The sequence below is a fragment of the Giraffa tippelskirchi genome, chromosome 11, assembly GCF_054371585.1.
Source record: "Giraffa tippelskirchi isolate mGirTip1 chromosome 11, T2T-mGirTip1v1.2.pri, whole genome shotgun sequence".
NCBI classification, from domain to species: domain Eukaryota; kingdom Metazoa; phylum Chordata; class Mammalia; order Artiodactyla; family Giraffidae; genus Giraffa; species Giraffa tippelskirchi.
The window spans coordinates 120,337,000-120,362,267 of NC_137285.1; the positions used below are offsets into that span (position 1 = coordinate 120,337,000).

Below are 25,268 nucleotides of genomic sequence, written 5' to 3' on the forward strand. Positions count from 1 at the left end.
TGACCTTGAGCAGCTTTCTTTCTTGTGCTAGGTCTCAGTTTCTCCACCTGTTATAAGATGAAGTGTCAAGGAGCCCTCTTCTAGCATACCACACCTCTGTCTATTTCTGTACGTTCCCTCGGTGAGATCATCTGTTCTTCCTGGTTTGTCACTGTATGTGTGGAGGGGTGATTTGCTGTCTCTGCCTCTCTCTGGGGCTGGATCAGTCTTATAGTCAAGAGGGAGACTGATTTCTGGGACTTTTATTCAGGTTCAGCTCCCTACCTCCTTTCCTACTGCACCTCTCCTTGTTGCTGGCCAGTAAAAGGTGCTTCCACAGGTTAAAAGGCATTAAAAGGCCCAACCCTTTAATTCTGTATATCTGTTATGTTCTGACCCCATACTATTACAAATACACAGTGAATAAACTGAGTCTAAACATTCCTTTTTTCATTAAAATTTTAATAAGCATCTATTAATACAGTACCCTAACAAGGGGACCACTTTAGGACAATGTGCTTAGGAATGATGATGTGTCATGGGTATCCCACCCCTGTCCTCATTCCCAGCTTCATGACTCTGGTGTGAGGTGGGTCCAGGTTGACCACTTGGAGAGAATTCACACAGCCTCATCTAGACTCAGACCATGGGCTTTTTGGCAGGGGGTCATGCACAGGAGTGAGCAGCAGGGGGAGGGACCTGACAGAGAAGACTCCCAAATCCTGTGCCCCCTCACGTGCCCCAGAAAAGTCCAAAAAGGAAATTGAAGGGGAAACCAAGTCATTTATTATTTATTGAAAAAGTCCGGTGAGGGAGGAGGGGCAGGCCTATAGTATTTAACTGGAAAGGAATGAAGGGACTTTTCAGTGCAAAACAGCTTGTTGGTCCGGGAAGTGTGAGATTAGGCAGGTTGGTGTTTGCAGCACTGACTGGGGAAGGGCACTGTGAGGTCAAACTAGGGGCAGAGTGGAGCATCTCAGGAGTCATTCCTGTGCCAGGCTCCAGAGCCCTGAAAGATTCAATGCCACTGCTATATGTGTGAGAGGCAGGTCAGCCCCTGTCGGTTTCCACAGTATGGAGACAGTCCACGGCTAGGGACGTGGGTCTGTCCACGGTCAGTGCCATGTCTCTGTGTGCCAGGCTCAGTCCCTCACTGAGTGCCTCCTTTTCTGTGTGAGGGTCTGGTTTGTTTCCTTCGTGTCGGGTAAGCCACCCTTTCCTGGCCATTGGGATTAGTCAGTCTCTCGTGTCAGCTGGTCTGCGTCTCTTGTGCGTTTGGACGGGGCTGAGCCGGTAGGAATCCGTCTGTCCTGCCTCAGCCCCGCTCCCGCTCCCGCTCCTGCTCCACCCCTCAGCCAGCCCCCAGCGTGCTGATGGTGGTATAGCTCAGCCTGGACAGTGAGGCGATGGAGGGAGTGGGAGGGTCCTCGTCCGGCAGAGGTCTGGGGCGAGCCCGCGGAGGCCGAGGACAGCAGCGGGCGCAGGTGTCAAGGCAGGCCTGGCGAAAGCGACGGTGCATGAAGCAGTAGACCAGGGGGTTGACACAGGCAGAGGCGTAGCTCAGCAAGTGGATGAAGGAGATGGGCGCACCCGAAAGTGCACGATGTGCGCCGGGGCCGTCGAAGGCGCGCCACGTGTTGGCGCTGTACACCGGCAACCAACACAGGAAAAAAAGCACAACGATCACCAGTAACATCCGCACCACGCGCTTCTTAGCCAGCAGCTTGGCCTGGGCAGGCCGGGTGCCGGATCCTGGGCCAGGCGTGGGCGCGGTCAGCGCAGACATCTCCAGTGCTGGCCGGGACCGCGGAAGCTGCACGTAACAGCCGTCGCCGTCCTCACCCGCCAGCCGGGTCTCAGACCTGCAACGTCCGTTCGCTTGGGCAGGACCTGAGCACAGACCGTGAGCGGTCAGATTTGGAGGCTGAATCCTCTAAATCGCACACCTTTCCGCCCCACCCACTTTATGTCCCGCCCCTTCCCAAAGTTCCGCCCCCTGCTGAATTTCACCCACCTTGTCCTGTGCCACCGGGCAGCCCTCCCTGACTTCCGACCCGGCTCTGGCTCTCGCTGTCACTGTCACCATCAAAGCGAAGCCCTAAGTAGAGCTCACGGGAGATAAGCCCGTAGGCCACCGCCATAACCACCCCGGGCACGAAAAACAAGAGCAGGAGCAGCAGTACCGACCTGGAGACAGAGCGGAAACCAATCAGCGGGTCCCTGTCCAGCTATAATCACTGATGGAGGAAGACTGAAGAACTGATGTTTCTAGGGCTGGTGACCACGTCCCAGGGGTAGAGGTAGGATTTGGGGTACAGCTGGGAAGGGCTAGAGAACTGGGGAGGAGCCCCGAATGGGGATCCCAGGGTGGTGGGTCGTGGTAATTGTTGGAGCAAGATTCTGGGTAATGCTTGTGAGTGATGGAGAAAAGAGAAGGGAATTCTCAGGAATGGGTAATAGGCACCCTCACCAGGTTTGGCGAACCCGCGCACTGGGCCACCGGTGCATGCATTGCAAGACACGCGGCCCCGCTGGCTGCACGGCAGTGTACACTGGGTAGGGCACCATGAGCAGGCCGGACAGCATCCACGTGGCTACGATCACACGAGCCGCATGGGAGCGCGTCTGCCACACGCGCGCCTGCAGTGGCCGGCAGATGGCGCTGTACCGCTCCAGGGCGATGGCCACGAGGCTTAGCGTGGACACGCTCACAGACACTCCTAGGAAGGAAGAGGAAAGGGTTACCTAGGAAACTTGTGCTACACACTCCCCAGTGTGACTTCCACACTATAGACGAAGACAGACCCTTTCGTTCGGCAAGGACTTTAGGAGAGGAGAGGGCCAAGGGAGGCAGGGCGATTGTTTACTTACCCATGAAGTAGGAAACCGCCTTGCAGACGACTGTGCCGAAGATAAATGTGCCCATGAGATTGGGCAGGAGGGTGAAGGGCATGCAAGCCACAGCCAGCAGGAGGTCGCTGACTGCCAGTGAGAGCAAGAAGGCATTGGTGACGGTCCTCAGTCGGCGGCTCAGCCCCAGGACCACGATGATGAGCACATTTCCTCCAACACTCATCAGAAAGATCACAGCGTAGAGGGTGACCCTAATGGCCAGCTCCAATTCTGGGTAGGAAAGAGGTGAGGTGGCAGTAGGGGGTTTGGCCCCCACTCAGCTGGGCTGTCCAGTCTCACTTATTCCCAACTCTTCAAGCCCTACTACCCAGCCAGATCCCCTGCTTCTCAAATCCTCATTCCTCCCCCACTGGCCCAGGACCCACTCAGTAAATGGTGAACTTGAATCTGTTACCCTTTTAACATCTAGAAGCCTAGTTAAAGTGGCCTAACTCTACCCTTCCTTAAGAAATCCTGTCTGTTCTCAAGCTTTGCTCCAAATCCTTCCGTCTCTTTGCAGCCATACTTCTTGAAGAGATTATTTGCATCTTTTCATCCACTCCTCAATCTATTACAATCCAGTGACCTCTTCCCCATTACTGTTCATAAGTGTTCATTACACTTCTTCTCATGGTTACTAAGCTTTAACTACCAAATCCAAAGGTCCCTTCTCAGCCTATTCTACTTGATGATCTCCTGGTAGCATTCAACCTTGTTGACCGCTGTCTTTTGAGACACAGGTCTGATCATGTCTTTATTGTCTTAAATAACAATAATCACTAAACAAACAAGCAAAAGACCCTTTACCTACTCTTAACTGTCTTCAATTTGCCATCAAGATTCTCCCAGAACTGGCCTTTTCCTCCTCTCACCTCATCCCTGCAATGCACTCATTTAAGCCACCAGATGACTCAGTTTCTGGGAGGCATCAGGTGCACTCACGAGTCTCCTTTGCTCATGTTGGTTTCTCAGCCTAAAATGCTCTTTCACCGCACCCCCACCACTGTTAATACCCTCCTCCCTCCATTAATGACTCGCAATAACAAACTTGTTTTCTGTTATCTGGTGAACTCCTACTTACCATTATCTTTCAAGACTTGGACTGACTGCTCCCTTCTCTATAAGGCCTCTCTGGACACCTTATTTGGAGCTAATCTCCCCTTCCTCTGACCCATGCATGTTCCCTACACATCTGTTAGAATGGCCTTTACTTTCTGCTTTGTATTTTAATATCTATAAATATTCACTCTCACTCCACAAGCATTTACAGAGGATTATCTTTATACTAGGCACTGGGGACAAAGAGATGAACATGACAAATGCCCCGAGAGCTCTCATCTGAGAGCTCACATTCTAGAAGTCTAGAGGGAAACTCAGACGTATAAATAGATATCTGTCACACAGTGTGATAAGAAGTGAGGTTGAAGAATAACAGAATGCTCTGGGAGCTCACAGGAAGGACACGTAGCACTGCTGGGCTAGACAAAGGGCTGACCCCATTCACTTGTGTCATTGCCTGTTGGGGGGAAGGATTCATCACTGGGCTGCCATATCACAACCAAGACAAAACTGAATTGAATTAAACTGGACCCATGTCACCAGTCACATGTGTCCATGGCCTCAGTGTGAGGGAGACTGGAGGTTGGAAGGAGAGAGGGCAGGGACAGAGCCTACCAGGTTGGGGGGAGGGAAGGGCCCAGAGCTGCATCATTCTCCATAGCCCCATACATTGGCTGAATTTTGCCTTAGCTCCCAAATAAAACTGTTTTTTCTCCCCATATCCTTATCCAGAAGTTGTTGTAGACTTCAAGGAAGTGCTATTTACAAGAAACCTCCTAACTGAAATGCAGAAGACACAGGAGATGTGAGTTCGATTCCTGGGTTGGGAAGATCCCCTGGAGAAGGAAATGGCAACCCACTCCAGTATTCTTGCCTGAAAAATCCCATGGTCAGAGGAACCTGACAGGCTACAGTCCACGGGGTCGCAAAAGTCAGATACGACTGAGAGACTAAGCAGTACAGGACCCTCACTGAACCCAGCAATGACATTACTTTCTCGGAGCACACAGCAAGTAAGGAGCCGAATCAGAAGAGAATCTTGTCTCCACATTTCCAGAATGTGTTGTCTCCTGTCATTCCCTCACTTCTCTGTCATTCATCACGCTGCCACTACCATACTCCACCCTGGCGGCATTTCTTACAGCATTATTATGTTCATGTTCTGTCTCTGCCACTAGACTATGAGCTCTTGAGGGCAGGGGCAATGCCCATCTTGTTCTTCAGCATGTCCCTAGCATTTGCCATAATGCTCCCTGCGCAGGAGATGTTAACACCTGCTTGCTAATGAATCTTAAATGGATCCCTGTCACTGTCCACATAAATGCATCTGCTCTGTTTCTCTTCATCCATCCTTCATCTCTGTGCTTCTAAAGCTCCAGCACGCACTCTCCTTGCTGCCTCACTGCCTCTATTTCTTTGGAGACCCATGTTGGAGAATCTTTTGTGTGGTACAGGGGAAGGGGTCAATAACAGGTTGTGATTTGGTATGTGTTCGTTTTACTATCGTACACAAACTGTCTATGTCTCATTTAGAAGCTGGGCTCCCTCTCTGCAGGGAAGGCTTATGGGAGGTTTGCTTATGTGTGACAATTTGAGGTGTGTGTGTGTGTGTGTATAGGGGGAAATAAATAACATTTGGGAGGTGGGATCTCTGTCAGAGAGGTCCTTGGACCCAAGAAAATAGAACAGGTGGTCTTTCTTGCATTTTTTGTGTCTCCTTTCAGTCCACTGCCCCTCTATGCCCCTCTCCTCCCATCCCTTATCTCTCTAGTTCTATCATCTCTCTCACATCCTCCTCCGTCCTCTGGATATTTCTCTTCAACTAGTTTTTTTTTTTTTGGCTGCACTGTGGAGCCTTGGCAGTGACAGCACTGAGTTCTAACCATTGGACAACCAGGGGTTCCCTTTCTACTAGTTCTTGATTCAATAACCACGCCTAAAGTTTGAATGGCACTCTAAACTGTGAAAGCACATTTCTCATTCATTCATCTGGGGTACAGCCATCAGTGCCTTGACAGTCTACATGTGGGTATCAGTCTGCTGGGGATGAGTGTGTGCTAAATCGCTCAGTCATGTCGGACTCTTTGTGACCCTATGGACTGTAGCCCGCCAGGCTGCTGTGTCCATGGGATTCTCCAGGCAAGAATATGGAGTGGGTTTCCATGCCCTCATCCAGAGGATCTTCCTGACCCAGGGATTGAACCCAAGTCTCTTACATCTTCTACACTGGCAGGTGGGTTCTTTACCACTGTGCCATGCGAGCAGACCAGAAATCAGACCAGGGAACTCAGAAGACTTGAACAGTTCAGTTCTGCTTCTGGTGTCTAGAGCATCTGAATTTGTTCTCTCCAGATGAGGGGAGACAAGTGTGGGTACAAAAGTCCAGATAATGTCACATAAAACAAGAACACGCTTTTCTAAGAAATGATTCCACAGAACAGTGAAGCTGCTGATGCCTCAGATCCTGCTGTTCACTGATGTGTTGGATCCGGTTACCCATCACACAGACATCAAAGTAGTACCCATGCTTCTGTGGTGAGCAAGGATATCATCCAGCTGATTGTGAATGGGAGCAGAGTGAGCCTTGGGAATACTTGAGTATTAGAGATGATATCTGGGTGGGTGAGATTAACACATATTTCTGTGGGCAATATCTGGAGAAGGGTAACAGCTATGTGTCTAAAGGTAATATCTGATTGAGCGTGGGTTACCTTTAAGTTTAGGTAATATCTGAGTAAGTGTTGCAACAATTGTATGAGCCAGGGTCTACAGATAACATCTCGTTTTGTAGGTAACATCTACAGGAAGCACGGGTTACATTCAGAGGTCTGTATTTCAGTGAGGGAAATATCCAGCTGATGGTGGTCCTAGATGACTGAGCAGAAGTAATATGAAAGTGTATGTGGGCAATATTTAAGTGAGTATAAATATGAGATGTTAACAGATTAGGATGTTAACCTGATTGAGTAAAATAACTGAGCATCTGAGTGACCACAGGTAGTATTTGAGTCTTTGCAGGTATTATCTGAATATGTAAGAGTTATATCTATGACTTTATAGGTAATACCTGGAGATGGGTTCCTTAAGTAAGCATGAGTAATATTTGATTATATGTAGATAATAAAAAAATGAAAGCATGTGTGTTTGATGGATGAGTAACATCGAAATGACAGTGGGCAATGTTTAAGTAAGTGTGGGTGACATCTGTTTTTCTGTGGGTAGCTTCTTTTTTTCCCATTTTATTTATTTTTTAAATTGGAGTATAATTGCTTTACAATGTTGTGTAGGTTTCTGCTATACAACAACATGAATGAGCTATATGTATGTGTACGTCCTCTCCCCCTTGAGCCTCACTCCCACCCCTCCTCATTCCACCTCTCTAGGTCATCACAGAGCCCTGAGCTGAGCTCCCTGTGCTATACAGCAGCTTCCCACTAGCTACCATCTGTTTACAAATGGTAATGCATATATATCAATGCTATTCTCGCAGTTTGTCCTACCCTCTCCTTCCCCTTCTGTGTCCACAAGTCCATTATATGTGTAGTTTCTGAGTGAACATTGGAAACATTTAGTTGTATGTGGATTATATCAGAACAATGTGGGTAACAGCCACATATTTTACTGGTAACACTGGGTCAGCCTGGGTGAGATGTGTCTGTGGGGGTAATAGCTGAGTGAGTGTGGCTGACAGTCTCTGACTGCTGGGTGTCACATCCAGGTGCGTGTGGGCAGCAGCATCTAGATGACTTGGGCTCTGAATCACTGCGCATTCTGCTTGCTCAAGGTCCCTTACTCTATCAACTAGGCCTGCCGTCTTTTGCACTTCAACCTTCCTCTCTCTTGGCCCATTCCCGATCAACATTTAAAAAATGGTTTTGTCTCTGCAACACATACACATTCAAAAGACAAACTATATGTGCACATGCATGTACACACACACACACACACTTCCCCAATCTCATGTTATTTCTAGAACTATCCTGTTTTTTCTTTGTCTCTCTCTCTCTTCAAAATATATGGACGTTTTTATCTGCATGCCTTGGTTCACTTCTCATAACCCCTTCTCCATGGCCCAAACTTCAACCGACCATAGTCAGTAATAACACCCTAACCCTAACCCCAACAGGTCCTCCTAAGATGTCCTTTCCATTGAATCCAAAGGATGCTATTCTGACCTTATCTGATGTATATTGGCAGCATGTATTACCCTGTTTGAAATTTTCTTTTTTTCTTTCTTCCTTGCCTTCTTGTCTCTCTAATGGTTTCGTCTAGATCTCCTTCATGGACTCCTCTTCTGCTTGGCTTTTAAAAATTGGTCTTCCTCAAGGTCCTATCCCAGGACCTCTTTTTTTTTTTTTTAAATCTGACACAATCTTTGTATGATTTAATCTAGTCTCATGGCTTTCATTACCTCCTCTAGACAAACAAAAACCTTTCAAGTCTGCATTTCCAGCTTGTACCTCCCAGACCCTTGGAATCAACAGCTTACTGGGCAACTCCACCTGGATATTTCACTGGCATTTAAACTCAGTGGGTTCCAAATTGAATGGATAATCTCCTCTTTCAAATCTGTTTCTGCTCCCTTGTTATCCTTCTCATTATACAGCACAACAACCATCCAGTTGTCTAAGCCAGAAACATGGATGTCGTCCCTTGACCTCTTCTTCCCTCTCCATTTCTAATAAATCATCAAGTTCTGTGGATTTCACTTCCTGAAGTGTCTCTCCAATCATCCACTTCTCTCCATCTCCACTGCCAGTAGCTTAGCCTAAGCCACTATCATCTTTCACCAGGGCCAATGTAACATAAAAGCCTTCAAAGGGATGCCCCTCTCCCCATCTCTTGTCCTCCAATCCATCCTCTTTACTACAGAACTAATCCTAGCAGCACTACTGCACGTTTCAGTAACTTCCATCGACCTCAGGATAAAATCCATACTCCTTAGACAGTTCCATACATTTCTCTGGAACCTCTCTAGGCTGGTCTTCATCCTGAGTGTTCATCATTCCTCTCTTATGGTACATGTTCCAGACACTCAGAAACTGTGATACACTGAACGAAAGTGCCATGGATTTAAACTCTGGGTGTTTATACATACTGTTTCTCTGCTTGAGATGCTTTTTGCCTTTTCTGCCCCCTCATTTGGCTGACTTTCCCTCAGCTTTTTTCTTTTTAAATTTTTTATTGGAGGATAATTGCTTCACAGTATTGTGCTGGTTTCTGCCATACATCAACAGGAATCAGCCACATGTATACAATATGTCCCCTCCTTCTTGAACTTCCCTCCCATCTCCCACCCCCTCCCACTCCTCTAGGTCGTCACAGAGTACTTCCCTCAGCGTTTTAATGTTTATTTCAGTTTACCCTTTACCTCCTCAGAAAGCCACATTTGATTCCCAAGACTAAGCTAGGCTCGAGGTGCTCCTCTTCTGTGTTCCTACATCCCTCTCAAGGCACATCCCTCTTTGTCCGGCAATCCCCTGCTTACTTGTCTGTCTCTCCCACTGAACTGTGGGCTCCTTGAAATAAGGACTGTGCCAGTTTTGTTTTACTCCTGTCGCTAGTGCCTAGCACAATCTCTGATTCAATAAATAGTTGTTGAGTGAAAGAATCCAAGTATAAGAATGAGAGAGTGTATAACAACGAGCTGAGAAAGCATTCCATACTTTATGGAGGTAAATAAATCCTTCAATTACAATTTATTCCCATTTTCCCTTCTAGAGCTTGGAATAATTTCCTTCTGCTTAGTGCTGTTCCCTCTCCTGGAATCCCACTTATTACTTTTCTGCTTCCTGAACTCCAACTTCAAGGTTCCCTCTGTGAAATTTTCAGATCCCATCTCTTTTGGGTGCCCACAATTTGGTCCCTCTTATGGGAATAGTAAATGCTGACTGTGGTTTTCCCATTGGTTTTTGTCTCTTTCCTGCATTGGAGATGAGAGTCCAGACTGGGTCTAGTTTAGTCCCGTGTACCTGGCACCTAGCCTAGGGACTATAGTAGCAGTGTCTAGTAACCACTGAAGGAAAGAAAAGGTGTGGGAAGGGGAAAAATATGACTTGAGCTGGGTCATCAAGAAAACGTAGATGTTGAGTGATGGGAGGAGTGAAAGTCATTTCAGGGACTGGGTGAGTGAAAGCAACCTGGGGGTGGGAGGGAAAGTTGGCACAAGGGGGTGGGATGATGAACGGGGCAGCCAGGCTCTAGAAGGGTGAAACCTAAGGAAAGGCAGGTTGGAGAGGGGGGCTTGGAAGGGACCTAGAGACATTACTTGGAGACACCGTAAGAGATAGGGTATAGAGCCTTGAGAAGAACTCCAGGTTGGGAGGAAAGGAGATTTGAGGAAGAAGGCAATGGAGAGCAGCCTCCAATCCAACGTCCAGGCTAATTCAGGTTCGGGGATCTCTTGGGGAAGGCAAGGGGTTGGGGTGGGCAACACAGGAGACTGTAATTGTCTGTAATTGACTGGAACTTCCCATTCAGGTCTTCCAGACTGCCTCTGCCCCCAGCCAGTCCCCTTCATCCCCCCAATCTTGCCTTCCTTCCTCCTTTGCTTTTCCACTGAGGCTCCCTGAACTGACTGCAAAAGGAAAGGAGAGACTTGGAAGGGATTGGCCAGAGGAGGTCCTTGCCTTTCCACTGTCTCTGTCTAGCAGTGGGCTGTGTGTTGGTGAAGGTGCTGCGTTTTGGGGGTGACCAAGAGCTCTGGGGGCGGCGAGGGGACCAGAGTGTGAAGGGACTCTGACCAGGTAGTGTGAAGCTGCGATGGAGTTTTATGAGCTGTGGAGGAGAGATGTGTCAGGGGAGCTGTCTGGGGACGGCGGGAGTACTATGAAGGGATAGTGAGGGCGTTTGAGGAGGCTATGGGGGCCTCTGTGAGTGTTGTGGGGTGCAGTGAGAAGGAGCTCGCGGAGGAGGCTTAGGGAGGCACCCACCTCTTGTCCCGGCTCCGCGGATGCGTGGGGGCTCACAGCTGAGGTTGCCGGTGCCGCTGCCGTTGAGGAGGGGGCCCCCCGGGCGGCACAGGGGAGCCCCCGGCCCGGGTCCGGATCCCAGCACGCTCCGGTTTGGCTTTAGCAGCTCCATGGCCACGGCTCAGCCGCCGCCTCCCAGCGCTCGCCTGGGCGAGCTCCCGCTGCGGCTCCACCTGCTCCCGCCGCGATTCCGGCTGAGGCTTGCGCCCCGCCTGGTTCCCGCCCCCAACCTTGGCCCCTGCCCCTCCGCTCCTCTTCTACGCGCCCCGCCTCTGCTCGCCTCCCTCCCAAGCTCGGGTCCGCCTCTGTCCAGCCAGGTGACTCTCCGCCCCCCTCTTCTGCTCCTGACTTACTCGCGCCCCTCCGCCCCCAGCACGGGGGCTGTCCTGCCTCCCTCCCGGCAGGGCTGTCCGCACCCCACTCCCTAGATTTCTCCCTCCTTCTCTTAGAGATTTTCTTCGCGCCCACTCCCTTTCACCAGCGTCCCGGTTCCGGGGAGTTCTCGGGAGCGTGTGTGTCTGTGTGTGTTGGCGAGGTTTGGGGAGAGGTTATTAGTGGATGGAGACTTTGCGGGGAGGGAGGCTGGGAAGAAGGCAGCGGTAAGAGGGACAGGGTAGGGCGCGGCTGCCGCGGGGTTTAGCATCTTTTCCTGGTGGGTCGGGGAGCCAGGAGGTGGCCACCGAGACGCTGGGATCACCGGCTGCGGCGCAGACGCCTTAGCCCGCGGGAAGCGCCACGGTACCCTACTATGCCGCAGTGGCCGCAGTGACCGTGATCGTTCCCTGCAGCTTTTCGCCTCGGGGCAGGGGTAGCCCCCGTATCTGTCCCCCGCACCCTCACCTCCTACATCAGGCCCAACACCCAGGCTTCCACGCAAAGCGCCCAGGGAACCCTCCCCAGTGGGCAAGGATGGGAATGGGCAGCATTCCCGCCCCCCTGGGGAACCCTGGCTGGGGAAAAGGGCTGCCTGGAGGAAGAGCGACTTGGGGACCGAGGGGCGGCGGGGGTAGCGGCGAGAACTCCCCGGGATAAACAGGAGTGAGTTGGGGTGAAGGTGGGGTATGGTTCTATTCCCAGCCCAGTGCAGGCTTAACCCGGGAGGAGGCGGCTGGCTTTCTCTGTGGTCTCCAGGCAGCGCCCACCCTCACCAGACACACTGAAGCTCCCTGTTTGTTCTCAGCGCAGGTGTAGCAGCCGGTGTAGGGCGTCAGGTTCCCACGGTGGGGCGGGGGTGGGACGGTGGGGGGCTGGAAGGGGAGCACTAGGGTGCACCCGGAACACAACTGAAGGGGGCATGCGCAGGACTGCGGTGGGTTCAGCTACTTGGGTAGGACTTGCCTCCACTAATGTTTCCCCCTGCTCGATGTCATTCTTCTTCATTCCAAAGAAACTTCATCTAACTGGGAATTCCATTCTCTGGCCTGACAGCAGTAGCTGTCAGAGGTGGGAATTATCCATCAAAGAGAACATTAGACTGGGGGCGAGGTCTGAGTTTATGCGGAATTCAGACACTTACCCAGTCAGTCTTTTGAAGAGGACCTGATCCAGCTAGCAGTGAGTTTATAGAGGATAAAGATATTGGAAGAGGATTTAAGTCTGAGGTCAGTGGGAATGTCGTCAACCCAACCCCCCTTCTCCTGGCACTGCCTGCCTTCCCCACCATAGCAGCCTGATTAGCTGTTTGTTCAGCTCCAGCACAGGTGAGGGCTCAGATAACCTGCTGAACTTTTCCCATATTGGATGAGGGTAGGGTGTGGGGGCAGGAAAGCAAAGGCAATGTGGGGAGAGGGGAGTGGAAATAGGAGAAATAGACTGGCATTCACTTATTCAGCAATGTGCCAGGTATAGGGCTATACACTAGCTGTCCAATACAGTCTGTGCCAATTTCCCAAGCTAGTAGGGAAAAATGCAGGTAGACCAGTGAGGACAACATATGGTCATAAGTGCATCCATCAAGATGCACAAATCAGAAATTTACAGATCATCTTGAATGCCTTACTCCCTTATGCTCCTGCACCCCTATGGTGAAGGCTGTGATGAAAAGCCCAGATTTCTGCTCAAAAAAAAAAAAAAAAAAAAAAGAAGGATTTAGTCTCCTTTTTCACTGAGAATGCTATGCTGCTGGAAGATAGCCCTCAACTATCAGTCCCTTCAAGAGCTGCTTGAGTTGAAGAAAGCTAGCTCATTCAAGGTCAGGTTATCTTTCTGAGGCATCCTACAGTCAATGACCGATCAGCAGAAAGATATAAAGATTCAGTTCCCTCACTCGACAGAGGACAACTTTGAAAGATGTTCCCAGCTCCTCGTTGGGGTTGACTGAGGTCTTTGTTGGGCTGCTCAGCTTCTCCCTTTCCCCAATCCCACGTTCATCCTCTTTCTTCCACAGGTGTTGACTCTGAGAGCACTCCTTAGTAAACATCCTCCACAGTAATCTCTCTTAGAGTCTGCTTCCTGGGGAACGTAACAGCTTTTCTCCCATGTTCAATCAATCATGAAGTGCTGTTGATTTTAGCTACTGAGTGTTCCTTGAATCATTATGTTTGTATCTTCACTGACATTGCCCATTGTTTCTTATACTACTCTCCCCACTTCCTAAGTGGTCCACATTTTAATGGATGCCTCTTTATATCCACCCTCCACCTTGTAACCAGAGTGCTATGTTTGGAATACAAATCTGATTATGCCATTCTTTGGACTTCTTCTCTGGGAATAGAGAAAGCATTTTAATAGAGTCTATGAAGTCTTGGACTGCAAGGAGATCCAACCAGCCAGTCCTAAAGGAAATCAGTCCTCAATATTCATTGGAATGTCTGATGCTGAAGCTGAAACTCCAATACTTTGGCCACCTGATGCGAAGAAGTGACTCATTTGAAAAGACCTTGATGCTGGGAAAGATTGAAGGCAGGGGGAAAAGGGGATGACAGAGGATGAGATGGTTGGATGGCATCACTGACCCGATGGACATGAGATTGAGTAAGCTCTGGGAGTTGGTGATGGACAGGGAAGCTTGGCATGCTGCAGTCCATGGGATCGCAAAGAATTGGACATGACTGAGTGACTGAACTGAACTGATGAAGTCTGCATGGCCTGACTACTACTGACCTAACTACCTTGTTTTGAATCACTATGGTTCTTGTTCTCTCCACTGAAGACACTGGGCTTCTTTTAGTTCAGTTTTCAGATGTAAGTCTTTTAGTTATATGTCCTCTGCACATTCTCTCTGGAAGATTTCCTTCCTTACCCAATTAACTTCTACTCATCCTTCTGATCTCAGCTCAAGATCTCAGCATTTCTCAGGGGTGTTTCCCCCTGCTTTCCCTCTTGGGTGGGCAGAATTGCAAGATGATTCCTAATGACTGTTACTCTTGTATGATTTCCTTCCCTCAGGTGTGGGTGGAACTTGTGAATGTGAAAAGACACTACTCCTAAGATTAGGGTACATGGTCAAAAGGGATTTTTGTGAATACAAATAACAGTGCTAATCAGTTGACCTTATGATAGATTATCCAGTTTGTCCTTATCATATGAATCCCTCCAAAAGCCACAAGTTTTCTCTGGTTGGCAGCAGAAGAGGAAGTCAAAGAGATGTGAAGAACAAGATTTGATACAGGGTAGCTGGCTTGAAAATGGAGGAGACAATGAGGCAAGGAATGGGGGTGACTGTAGTTAGCTTGAGAATGGAGGAGGGCATACAACAAGTGCCTGAGAATGGCCTTTAGTTGAGAGCCATCTCTGGCTGACAGCCAGCAAGAAAATAGGGACCGCAGTCCTACAGCCACAGAATTTGGATCCTGCTAATGACAAGAATGAACCTGAAAGCAGATTTTCCCCCAGAGCCTCCAGAAGAGAATTGAGTCTGACTGACACTCTGAGTTCTGCCTGGTGATAACCACTCTGAGCAAAGAACCCAGCTATACTGTCTGTGAGCTAATAAATGGATGTTTTTAAGCTACCAATTTCACTATAATTTGTTACTGTAGCCCTAGAAAGTAACACACCTCTCATCTCAGGAGGTAGCAAATGCAGACTCTTGCAAGTCATGCAAGGAGGAAGTGAGGGCACTGGAAATTTGTTAAGATTTAGAAAACCTTGGAAAGATTGCAGTAGCAACTGGTGTGGACAGTAACTTTAGGAGTGGGATCAATTGGGAATCCATGACAGTAATTCAGGGAAGAACTGACAGTGGTTTGAACTAAAGTCATGGAAGTAGTGGAGAAGATGGATCTGAGAGATACTTAGAAGGAAGAGGGACACAGTTTATTTATTAAATGTTTATTTATTTATTTGGTTGCATCCTCGGGTCTTTGTGACATCACACAGGATCTTGTGTTGTGGTGCAGGGACTCTCCAGCTGTGGCAGGCAGGCTCAGTAGTTTCTGTGTGCCTGCTTAGTTGCCTCTTGGCATGTAGAATTTCAGTTCCCTGATCAGGGATCGAACCCGTGTCTCCTGCCTTGCGAGGCTGATTGAGAGACAGAATTTAGAGGCCATTTGTTTGTGGAAAGTGACAGAGAAGGATGAAATTTAAAATGAGTAATATTTCTGGTGAAATTTTGATAATCACCTACTGTTCCAAGCATATTGTCTTTAATCCTCACAAAAAAACTACAAATTTGAGCACAATATTATTATCATTTTAAATGAAAACACTGGCTCAGAGAGAGTTTGAGTAACTTACCCAAAGCTACAAAGCTATTAGGTGAAAAAAACCCACAATTCAAAGCCAGGCAGTTGGGAAATCAGAACTCAGGTGCTCCTAGTACGCTGCATCCCAGAATGAGTAGAAATTTTATTGTTTCTCTGGTCACTTTCTTCTCATTTTGTAATTTTTTTTTCAAATTTTCTTGGTTCATAAATTCTCTTATTGCATCTCTAACTCTGGTGAGTGCCTGTATACACACACACACACACCCACACACACCAACTTTTACTCACAACAAATAACACAGCCCCTGACTTCATAGAGAAAGTAATAGCTATCAGACAGAAGTTCCCACCAGGGAATCTGGTCCACTTCGGAGAAGTGAAGTTTCAGATGCCTATTAGACATATAAGTAGGAATTCCAGTAGAAAGCTGAATTCCTACAACATAGGTTGTAGGAATTAATGCAAACCATAGAATTAACGAGAGTATGTTGAATAAGGAGAAATGAGGACCAGATGAGAAGTCTGGAAAAGACCATTATTTAGTGGCTGGATAGAGAAAGATCAACCTGCCAAAGAGCCCAAGAAGGAGCATTTAGAGGGGCGAGGGGAGAACAAAGGGAGCAGGGCATCATACAAGCAAAAAGAGATATGCTGAATGTATTCAAATGCTGCTTCTGGACCAAGATAACGAGGATGAGAAATGTACTCAGAATTCAGGGACCTGGAGAGCCTTGGCCATAGAAGGAGCCATTTTGGTGAGGTCCTAGAGCTTCTCCAATAGCTCATTTGGTATAGAATCTGCCTGCGATGCGGGAGACCCTGGTTCAATTCCTGGGCTGGGAAGATACCCTGGAGAAGGGATAGGCTAACCACTCCAATATTCCTGGGCTTCCCTTGTGGCTCAGTTGGTAAAGAATCTGCCTGCAATGTGGGAGACCTGGGTTTGACGGGAAAGGCTACCCTCTCCAGTATTCTGGCCTAGAGAATTCCATGGACTGTATAGTCCATGGGGTCACAAAGAGTCGGACATGACTGAGTGACTTTCACTTTTCACGAGAGACAGAAGATGGATCCGATGTACTGAACACTGAATGTGACGGGAGAAAGTAGAGCAGGTGACTTTAGACAAGTCTATCTGAATAGTAGTTATTAAGGAAAAGAAAAAGGGTAGTAACTGGAGGGGGATGTGGAATTAAACATTTTTAAGATGGAAGAACTAGAACTTTTTAGTGGCAGATCGAATTACTGCAACGTGTAGAAAAGACTGAAGGAGAGAGAAAGACAGAGACAGAAACTGAGAGGCAGAGAGACATAGAGACACTAACGCAAGTTTCTTGAGAAAAGGCAGCGAAGTATGGAACCCAGTGTACGTGTGGAGGGTTCTACCTTTTGATGTGAGTAGAGACTCAATTGTAAAAAGCTAGTAGAAAAGAATAATTTTAGAAGAAAATGTCATGGCAACCAGATCACAAGTATATAGATGAAAATGTCATGGCAACCACATTATAAGTAAGTTTCCTAGATTTTTGTAGTTAAGTGTGGCTTTATGACTACATTCTGGACAGAGATTGTGGATGGAAGCCTGAAGTGCAGCTTCCAGATCAAGTTCTTAAAGGAAAGGAGTGGATTCTCTCTTCCTTGTTGCCCTTTCTTGCAGGTGACCGTGGGTGTGGATAAGCCACCTTCAGTCATGCAGTGACTAGCTTTAATTAACAGGGCAGTTGAGAGAGTGTTCAAAGAAATTGAGGATATGAGAGCTTGCTGATCTTGGAAAAAGGAGTTATGGAAGCTGAAACTCCTCTGAGAAGCTTTCCTTAACCCCACACATCTGGATTAGGTGCCTCTTAACCCATGGACTTCTGTAATACCTGTATCTCTCATTCATTATGGTAATTCTCACAATTACATGTCTTTTAAAAAATTTATTTATTTTATTTTTGGTTGTGCTGGGTCTTTGTTGCTGTGCGCAGGCTTACTCTAGTTGTGTTAAGTGGGGGCTACTCTCTATGGCTTCTCTTGTGGCAGAGTGCGGGTCCTAGGGTGAGTGGGCTTCAGTTGTTGGGGCACATAGGCTCTAGAGCGCCACCTCAGTGGTCCTGGCACATAGGCTTAATTGCCCCGCTGCATGTGGGATCTTAGTTCCAGGACCAGGGATCCAACTTGTGTCCCCTGCATTGGCAGGCGGGTTCTTAACCGCTGGACCACCATGGTAGTCCCACAATTAACATATCTTGTAATCACCCTTTTGCTTGTCTGTATTCCAAGTGTCTGGCATCTGTCCTTTTCTCCGACAGTTTCTCAAGCCACTCCCCACACTTCTCTCATTTCTTTTCTATTTTTTTATGCTCAAGGAACCTTGAGTTGCTTATAATTTTGTGGTGCCTTCCATATCGTTCATCACCTACGTACCTTGCTCATTTTCTCCCCTCTAACCAAGTGCAGATGAGTAATGGGAGGTGAAGATCAGGAGTTTGTGGGTGTAAACTGTTTCAAGAAGATGGTTTGTAAAGAGGGAAAAAGTCATAGATACTAGTGGGGTTAGCTGGTGGTTCAGTGGTAAAGAATCTGCCTGCATTGCAGGAGACCTGGGTTCGATCCCTGGGTTGGGAAGATCCTCTGGAGAAGGAAATGGTTACCCACTCCAATATTTTTGCCTGGAGAAATGGGCAGAGGAGCCTGGTGGGCTACAGTCTATGGGGTCTCAAAGAGTTGGACATGACTGAGTGACTGATGCTTTCACTATTTTTCACATGGGGGAAGAGGGACACACCATGAGCAGAGGAAGAAGGAGGAGAGATGAAAATGCCACACTAAGGGGAGTCAAACCTCATTTCTCAAAATCAGGAGATTCCATCTGTGCCAGGGATTAAGCCAACATTTGGAGAGAACGTGAGATTGCTGAGGGCCAGGAAACAGGGGAACGTTAGATCACAGCAGAAAGAGAACTTCAAAGTCAATATGAGTAGACAGAGGACAGAGACCTGGACCCTTATTTCAGAACAAGTCAGAAAGCTAGATCAAGGAAGCAAGTGCAAGAGGCCCTTAAATAGGGCCAGGTTCAGTCCTCAGGGAAGCTGCCTTTCTGACTCAGGCCTTGTCCTGTCAAGGTTGTCAGTTTTCTGTTTTTTGGTGCCTGCCCGTGTGTGTGCGTGTGTGTGCGTGTGCACGTGTGCACGCATGCATGTGTGTGCCTTGCAGGGGGTGCTGGTCCACCTTGCTTGACTCTTGTGGTTTAGAACAATCTGCCTTTGCCTTGGGGAAGTTTGAGACACCCATGCTACTGCCCAAGGTGGGCACATGATCCTTCTTTCAATATTCTATATCACAGTTGAGATAAGAGGGGAATGTTTAAATAAACAATACAGCAGTAAATATGCAAGGGAGAGAATGAAAGAGAAAAGCACATAGTGTCGAATGCACAGCCAAATAACCTGCTTGATAAGGTAGGGCTTATTCCAGGTAGCCTGAAGTTCCACAAAACATCAACACTTTCCCTGGGGAGCCCAGTGTTCATGCATGGTGGTCATGAACACGCTCTGCCTCCACAGCCCTGGCCCTGACACACATGCAGCTGGGATCCAGAGCTAGGAGGGAAACCAGTCATTTACTCCTTGGGGTGCCTGCTGGCCCAGTGGCTTAGTCTCTCCCCTGTGACTGTGTGGGTTGCCTCCTCCCCTCCCCTTTCAAGGCCTTCTTTTCTCTGCATTTCTGTGATGTGCAGATATGCCTCTGTGCTGAGCTCCTGCCCACACACTCCCTGCCCACATTGAAGGTCCTTCTCTTGGCATAATTAAACAAAGAGGCAATGAGCTGAGAAGACAGACGGGCAAGAGCCAGAGCAGTAGGGATGTTGGGCAGAGGAAAGAAAGCAAGGGAAGGACCAGCCTTCCAGAGCCTGGGGCTTATGCTGTTGGGGAGCAGCGCATACGCTGGGGACGGGCTCCTGCTGGAAGGTTACATGTGGCTTCAGATGTGGGCTCTCACAGGTAGGCTACAGGGGCCTGGATACCCCGGGTCAGGGCCTTACTTGAGGGCTGAAAGGGCCATAGGAAGGCTTACCCAGGAGGTTAAACAGAGAGAAGGCTTCCAGAAATACATTTGTGCCTCTGGCGCCCTGTGAGACCTGCTGGTGAAGGGCAAGGCTGAGAACAGCAGGCCAAGGTACTGAAAATGGGAAAGCAGTACCAGATACAGACAGGGTCCATGCATTCTGTGTGAAAAGCACAAGAGTTTTCAAACTGTGGGAGAGGGCAGTCCTGAATGATCCCAGCTATTCCATACCTTGGGCTCTGATTTAGCATAAGTTCCTCAGTAATGTTTCTCAGCAGCACCACTGCTGTCTTCGTTAGAAAATTTAAATAAGGTTTTTCTTAAATCAGTCAAGACCCGGATTTTAAGATTCCGTTTCTCCCTGGGTAATTCTCCCAGCTGTGCAAGGAAAGCACTCCTAAGGCCTGGGAGGGAGCCGGGAGGGGAGAGAAAGAAAGCACTTCGCCCTCTGCCGGCCAGACATGGCATTGCCAGCACAGCCTTTTGGCCCAAGGCCAAGGAGGGCTACACAACCCATGAGCCCCAGGGCCCTCAAAGGCATACTCTTACCTGCTAGAGAGGTAAGAATAATGATCTTAGGTATTATTCATTATTAAGCAGTTGCTTTCTGTCAGGCACCATAGACAGTTTACATTCATAATCTCATTTACATTTTAATTCTCCAAGCATTTCTTTCAACAATCTTGAAAGATTTTGTAGGAGGCTGAGTCCCCCATCTACTAAGTGATGTTTCAGAGCTACTATCTGACCCTGATTGGCTATAAGCACATTTTGGCCCCAAACTCTTTTTCTTATCTTTTGTGCTTTTAGGCCAGCCTAATACCTGCACTGGCTATGCCCTGACCCAAGTTTCAACCCAGCTTGGTCATCTACCTCTGATCCAAGCCTCAAGCCAAACCCTAGCTTCATCTGCAAGCTGGGCTCCACCCACCTGTCCTCCTGCTCCTGGCTCCAAGTGTTTGCACCAGATCTTCCCTGGACTGGATGGCCAGACTCCCTGTGAATCTGATTTCCCGCCAAGCTGGATACTTTATTTCCATCTGTCTTTGCCATTTTAGCAGTCAAACCCTCAGCAAGAAAAAGGTGAAGCAGGGTGGGCTGAAGAAGCTCCTGTGGGGAAATGGCTAATGGGGAACACTGAGGAGGAATGTACATCTCAAATCTTAGCCAGGCCAAGGTGTTCTGAGGTTAGTGACCCAGCGAGGGAAATGGGTGAGGACCTAGGTCCTACAGAGGTGAGGATGGAGATAGGGTGGGAGGAGCTAAGCCAGAAGCAGCTGAGCTCTCAGCAGGAGGGCCCAGTTTTGAAACCCCTGAAGGAAACTGGTGGTGACACCCCAACTCCTCCCACAGCTGCATACATGCGGGCAGAGAGCTGGAACTAGCAGCTCTTCTCCAGAGCAGTGGGTGGTCCCTTGTCTAGGTACTTGGCCTTGAGATCACACTTCAGCACACTGGCTTGCTTGTGATTCACAGGCGCTGCTCTGCACCGTGACTAGCTCCTTCTCCCCTGGTTACTACCTGGTTACCACTGTTACAGCCTGCAACAGTCATTCTCAAGAAAAGAAGGAGCTTGCCTGGCCTTGGCCTCAAGCAGAGGCAGTTCCATTTCTTATCTCCCTAGAAGAAACACACAAACCTAGGTTTCATTCCATGTGACTTAGGAGCCCTGTGATACTGGATAAATTATCTAATCTCCCAGAGCCTTTGTTTCCTCATTTCAAAATGGGGAAATAATAGCATGTTTCTCATAGTTACAAAGATTAGCTGAGACAATGCACTTAGCCCAGGACCTGGCATAAACAGCTTTACAATTTTGTTGTTGTTGCTTAGTCACTAAGTCGTGTCTGACTTTTTGTGACCCCATGGACTGTAGCCTGCCATGCTCCTCTGTCCATGGGATTTCCCAGGCAAGAATACTAGAGTAGGTTGCCATTTCCTTCTCCAGGGGATCTTCTTGATCCAGGGGTCAAACTTGTGTCTTCTGCAATTCTCCTGCATTACAGGCAGCTTCTTTACTGCTGAGTCACTGAGGAAGTCCAATTTTACAAAATCCTATGTAATTTTTTTTAGCTGCTCTGTGGGCTTCTGTTTCCTGATTTTGAAAAATTAACATAAAGCAATTTAATTTTCCTAATATTGCTATAAGAACCAAATGAGATAATTTACACATAGCAGTTACAAATGATTGCATTTGTGCTCAGACAGTCACGTTTGACTCTTTATGACCCTATGGACTGTAACTTGCCAGGCTCCTCTGTCCATGAGATTCTCCTGGCAAGAATACTGGAGTGCGTTGCCATTTCCTCCTCCAAGGGATCTTCCCCACCCAGGGATCAAACTCGTGTCTTCCATGTCTCCTGCATTGGCAGGTGGATTCTTTACCACTAGTGTCATGCTACTGCTGCTAAGTCGCTTCAGTCGTGCTCGACTCTGTGCGACCCCACAGACAGAAGCCCACCAGGCTCCCCCGTCCCTGGGATTCTCCAGGCAAGAATACTGGAGTGGGTTGCCATTTCCTTCTGCAATGCATGAAAGTTAAAAGTAAAAGTGAAGTCTCTCAGCTGTGTCCGACTCCTAGCGACCCCATGGTCTGCAGCCCACCAGGCTCCTCCGTCCATGGGATTTTCCAGGCAAGAGTACTGGAGTGGGGTGCCATTGCCTTCTCTGACTAGTGTCATAACAGTGTATAAAAAATTGGATTTTTCCTTGATTCTCTAAATTAGACAATTGTCATCTAAACGTTTAACCACCTATCTTACTGAAGACTTAATCTCCTTGTGTTTTGTGACTTTCTTTCCATTCTCTCTTCCTCCAAATTTAGGGTCTTATAAAAATATCTGTGGATTTTATGTTGGACAGAGTATCTGGAGACCAGGAGGCTCTGTGGCAGTCAGACCAGGTTGGCAATGCAGATACTCACCTCATTCACTCAAGCCTGTGCTCCCTCTAGTGGATGCTGCTTTGAGACTCCAGTACAACCTGGGGCAAAGTGATCTTTCTGCAGTTTCCAAAGATTTGATCCTTAGGGTTCCATATTCTAAGCCTGGGGTGAAAGTGGGGTCCAGGCTGCTTTCCTCCCCAGTAACCCTGTGATACGTAGAATTTTGGCTCCCATTATCTTTGCCCTCTGGTGTTACTTCTGTGATTATGGCAAAAAGGGCCTTTACAGATATAATTAAGGTTAATAACCTGCTGACATTAATTAAAATATGGAGATTATTTTGGATTATCTGGGTAAGCCTAATCTAATCATATGACCCTAAAAAGCAGAGGTCTCTCTCAGTCTTATAAGAGAAGCAGGAGTAAGAGATTTGGAGAATGAGAAAGATTTAACATGCTTCTAGTGGCCTGAAGATAAAGGGGCCATGTGTCGAGGAAATAAAGATCTCAGTTCCATGACCAAAAGACACTGAATTCTTCAAACAACCTGAATGATCTTGGAAGCAGACTCTTCCCAGAGACTTCAGTTAACAGCCCAGCCCAACTGACACCTTGATTTTGGTTTTGGGAGGCCCAGTTGAACCAGAGGACCCAGCTGAGCCACACTATGCTCAGATTTCTGACTCAGAATTGTGAGATAATAAATGAGTACTGTTTTAAGCTATTAAATTTGTGGCAAGATGTTACTTCAGTAAAAGAAAACTAATATAATGTTCAAAAATCCCATTTCTTTCCTTAGTCTTAGAGAATCTCCTTCCTCAGAAGTACAGAAGCTTCTGCTTCTTCAACTCTAAGCCCTCACAGGCAGTTGGGCACAATTCACCCTTAGGTGAATTTTTTCTGAAAACCTTGGAGCCTGTTTTTTTTTTTAATTATAGTATATTGTTATAATTGTTCTGTTTTGTTATTTTTAGATTTATTTATTTTTAATTGAAGAATAATTGCTTCAGAGAATTTTGTTGGTTTCTGCCAAACATCAACATGAATCAGTCATAAGTATACATATGTCTCCTCCCTCTTGGGAGCCCTGTTTTTATAAACAAAAGCTAAGGCAGAGAGTTTCTGAACATTTCTATCTTGACATTGCAATTTGAAAAGCTTTAAGTCTAGGGGATACAAAGCTTTAGGTACTTTTTTATGATGAGAAGAAGGATAAAATGAACAAAACCCAAATGAATACCTCTGTGAAGTTTCCTGCCACATAGATAAATGCTTAGCCTAGCAATTGACACATAGTAAATAATACTCTTTGGACTAAAAGATTATTTTTGTTGTTGTTTTGTTGTTGTGATTCCAGGAACTTAAAACTGTGTTCCCTGCTGCCCATCCTGGCTCAACTCTATCCAACTTGATCCCAAATTGTCAAAATGCTATCACAGGAGGGTGTCAGTCTGCAACTAGAGGACCTCAACATGCTTATTCAAGATGTCTTGTGGTATGGTGGCTCCACCAGGAGAAATCTGATCCTCCCATCCTGGAAAAGCAGAGACAGCAAGATGCACAGCTGACTCCGGAATTTTGTTCCTGCTTCTAGGACAGGCAAGATGGCCAGTTATCACCCTCCTTGTGCTGTTGGTCAGGATTCTACTGGGTGGCAGAAGCCACCTGTTCTAGGAGAGGCTTCTCTAGGGACAGGTGTGTACATTATAAATGAAAAGCTTATTTTTAGTACCCTGAATCCATCAGAGACCACCAAAGTGACCTTCATTACCCATTCTAGCTCAACATGACTGGAGGGCAGAGATGGTAGGAAAACCTCTTAAGAAACTGACACATGTCTTCCTCCAAAATTGGATCTTTGCTTGCTTCAACTCTTATCTCTGGTTGCCAAATAAATATTTAGGCACCTAAAACCTGGCATAGTTTTAGCTCTGAGGACCCAGCAATAATCAAGACACCCCATGCCAGCCCTATGGAGCTCAAAATTTGTGAGGAAAATATCACAAAATAACCACAGATTTGAAATGATTGAAAGTGCAATGACCCTCATAATCTCTCCTGACACCTCGGCTCCAGCCCCAGTCTCAGTTTCCGTGGCTATTTGAAAAAGCTTTGTTTCAAGTCCTTCGTGTCTGAGTCCCTCTGTGTCACCTGCAACGTATCCAAAAGGTTGGTCAGTGTAGAGGACACCATCAACTCTGGGACTGTCTCCATGACAACACATTGGCACATCCTGCCCTCAGAGCACCAGAGGCCCTACCCTACATTCTTGGACCACTTATAATAATCATTCTTGATATTCTGTAACTGATGATTCAGCATCTTGAAACCATGAGAAAATTAATGACCAATGTTGTTTACATTTCCCCTGTGGTCTGACTTTTGTGGGTGCTTGAAAGTCATATTATGAACCTTTCAACCACAAAATCCCAAAGTGGGTTTTGCTCCCTACCTAGTAGGAGATATCCTCATCTAAAAACTTGCTACCTCTATAGAAATAAAAACTTTTTACCCATATTTTCTTCTTGCTCCTTCTGCCTCCTGACCAACTCTGGTGCTTCCCCATGTGGTCCTGTATGGCATAGTGTGCCCTCTTCCTGTTGGGGACTGTAAGTAATAAATCTTATTTCAATGGCATTGATCTCTGAGTATGTCATCACTTAGTCAATGTAATATAAATTTATCAGCTTAATGTTGGTAAATTAAATTCCAAGCACATTTTAAAGTACTGCCTGGCACAGCTCATACCCAAAGACTGGCCAGGCCCTGGAGGAGCTAAAATTATGGC

General features: G+C 47.4%; 1 protein-coding gene and 1 long non-coding RNA gene across 5 annotated transcripts; one reads left to right on the plus strand and one right to left on the minus strand.

Annotated features, from left to right (window-relative positions):
• Positions 1-742: 742 nt before the first annotated feature.
• On the minus strand, positions 743-11,115 carry CCKBR (cholecystokinin B receptor). Of its 3 annotated transcripts, none has more exons than XM_081540966.1 (5): positions 10,863-11,115; positions 2,851-3,102; positions 2,450-2,699; positions 2,009-2,166; positions 743-1,869 (listed from the first exon to the last, which is right to left on the minus strand). In XM_081540966.1, the coding sequence occupies exons 1-5, from the start codon at positions 11,011-11,013 to the stop codon at positions 1,331-1,333; spliced, it is 1,350 nt and encodes a 449-aa protein (XP_081397092.1). In that variant the 5' UTR covers positions 11,014-11,115; the 3' UTR covers positions 743-1,330. The 3 variants fall into 3 exon arrangements, with proteins under 3 accessions (XP_081397092.1, XP_081397091.1, XP_081397093.1); XM_081540965.1 differs by having other exon boundaries at positions 1,994-2,166; XM_081540967.1 differs by lacking the exon at positions 2,851-3,102.
• LOC145526120 (uncharacterized) lies at positions 2,631-25,117 on the plus strand. 2 transcript variants are annotated; one of them, XR_014068697.1, is made up of 5 exons: positions 2,631-3,117; positions 4,663-6,163; positions 6,722-6,847; positions 22,422-22,499; positions 23,838-25,117. It is a non-coding gene; the product is annotated as an uncharacterized LOC145526120 (long non-coding RNA). The 2 variants fall into 2 exon arrangements; XR_014068698.1 differs by lacking the exons at positions 2,631-3,117; positions 4,663-6,163; positions 6,722-6,847; positions 22,422-22,499 and adding exons at positions 19,340-19,533; positions 20,408-20,680.
• Positions 25,118-25,268: the final 151 nt, after the last annotated feature.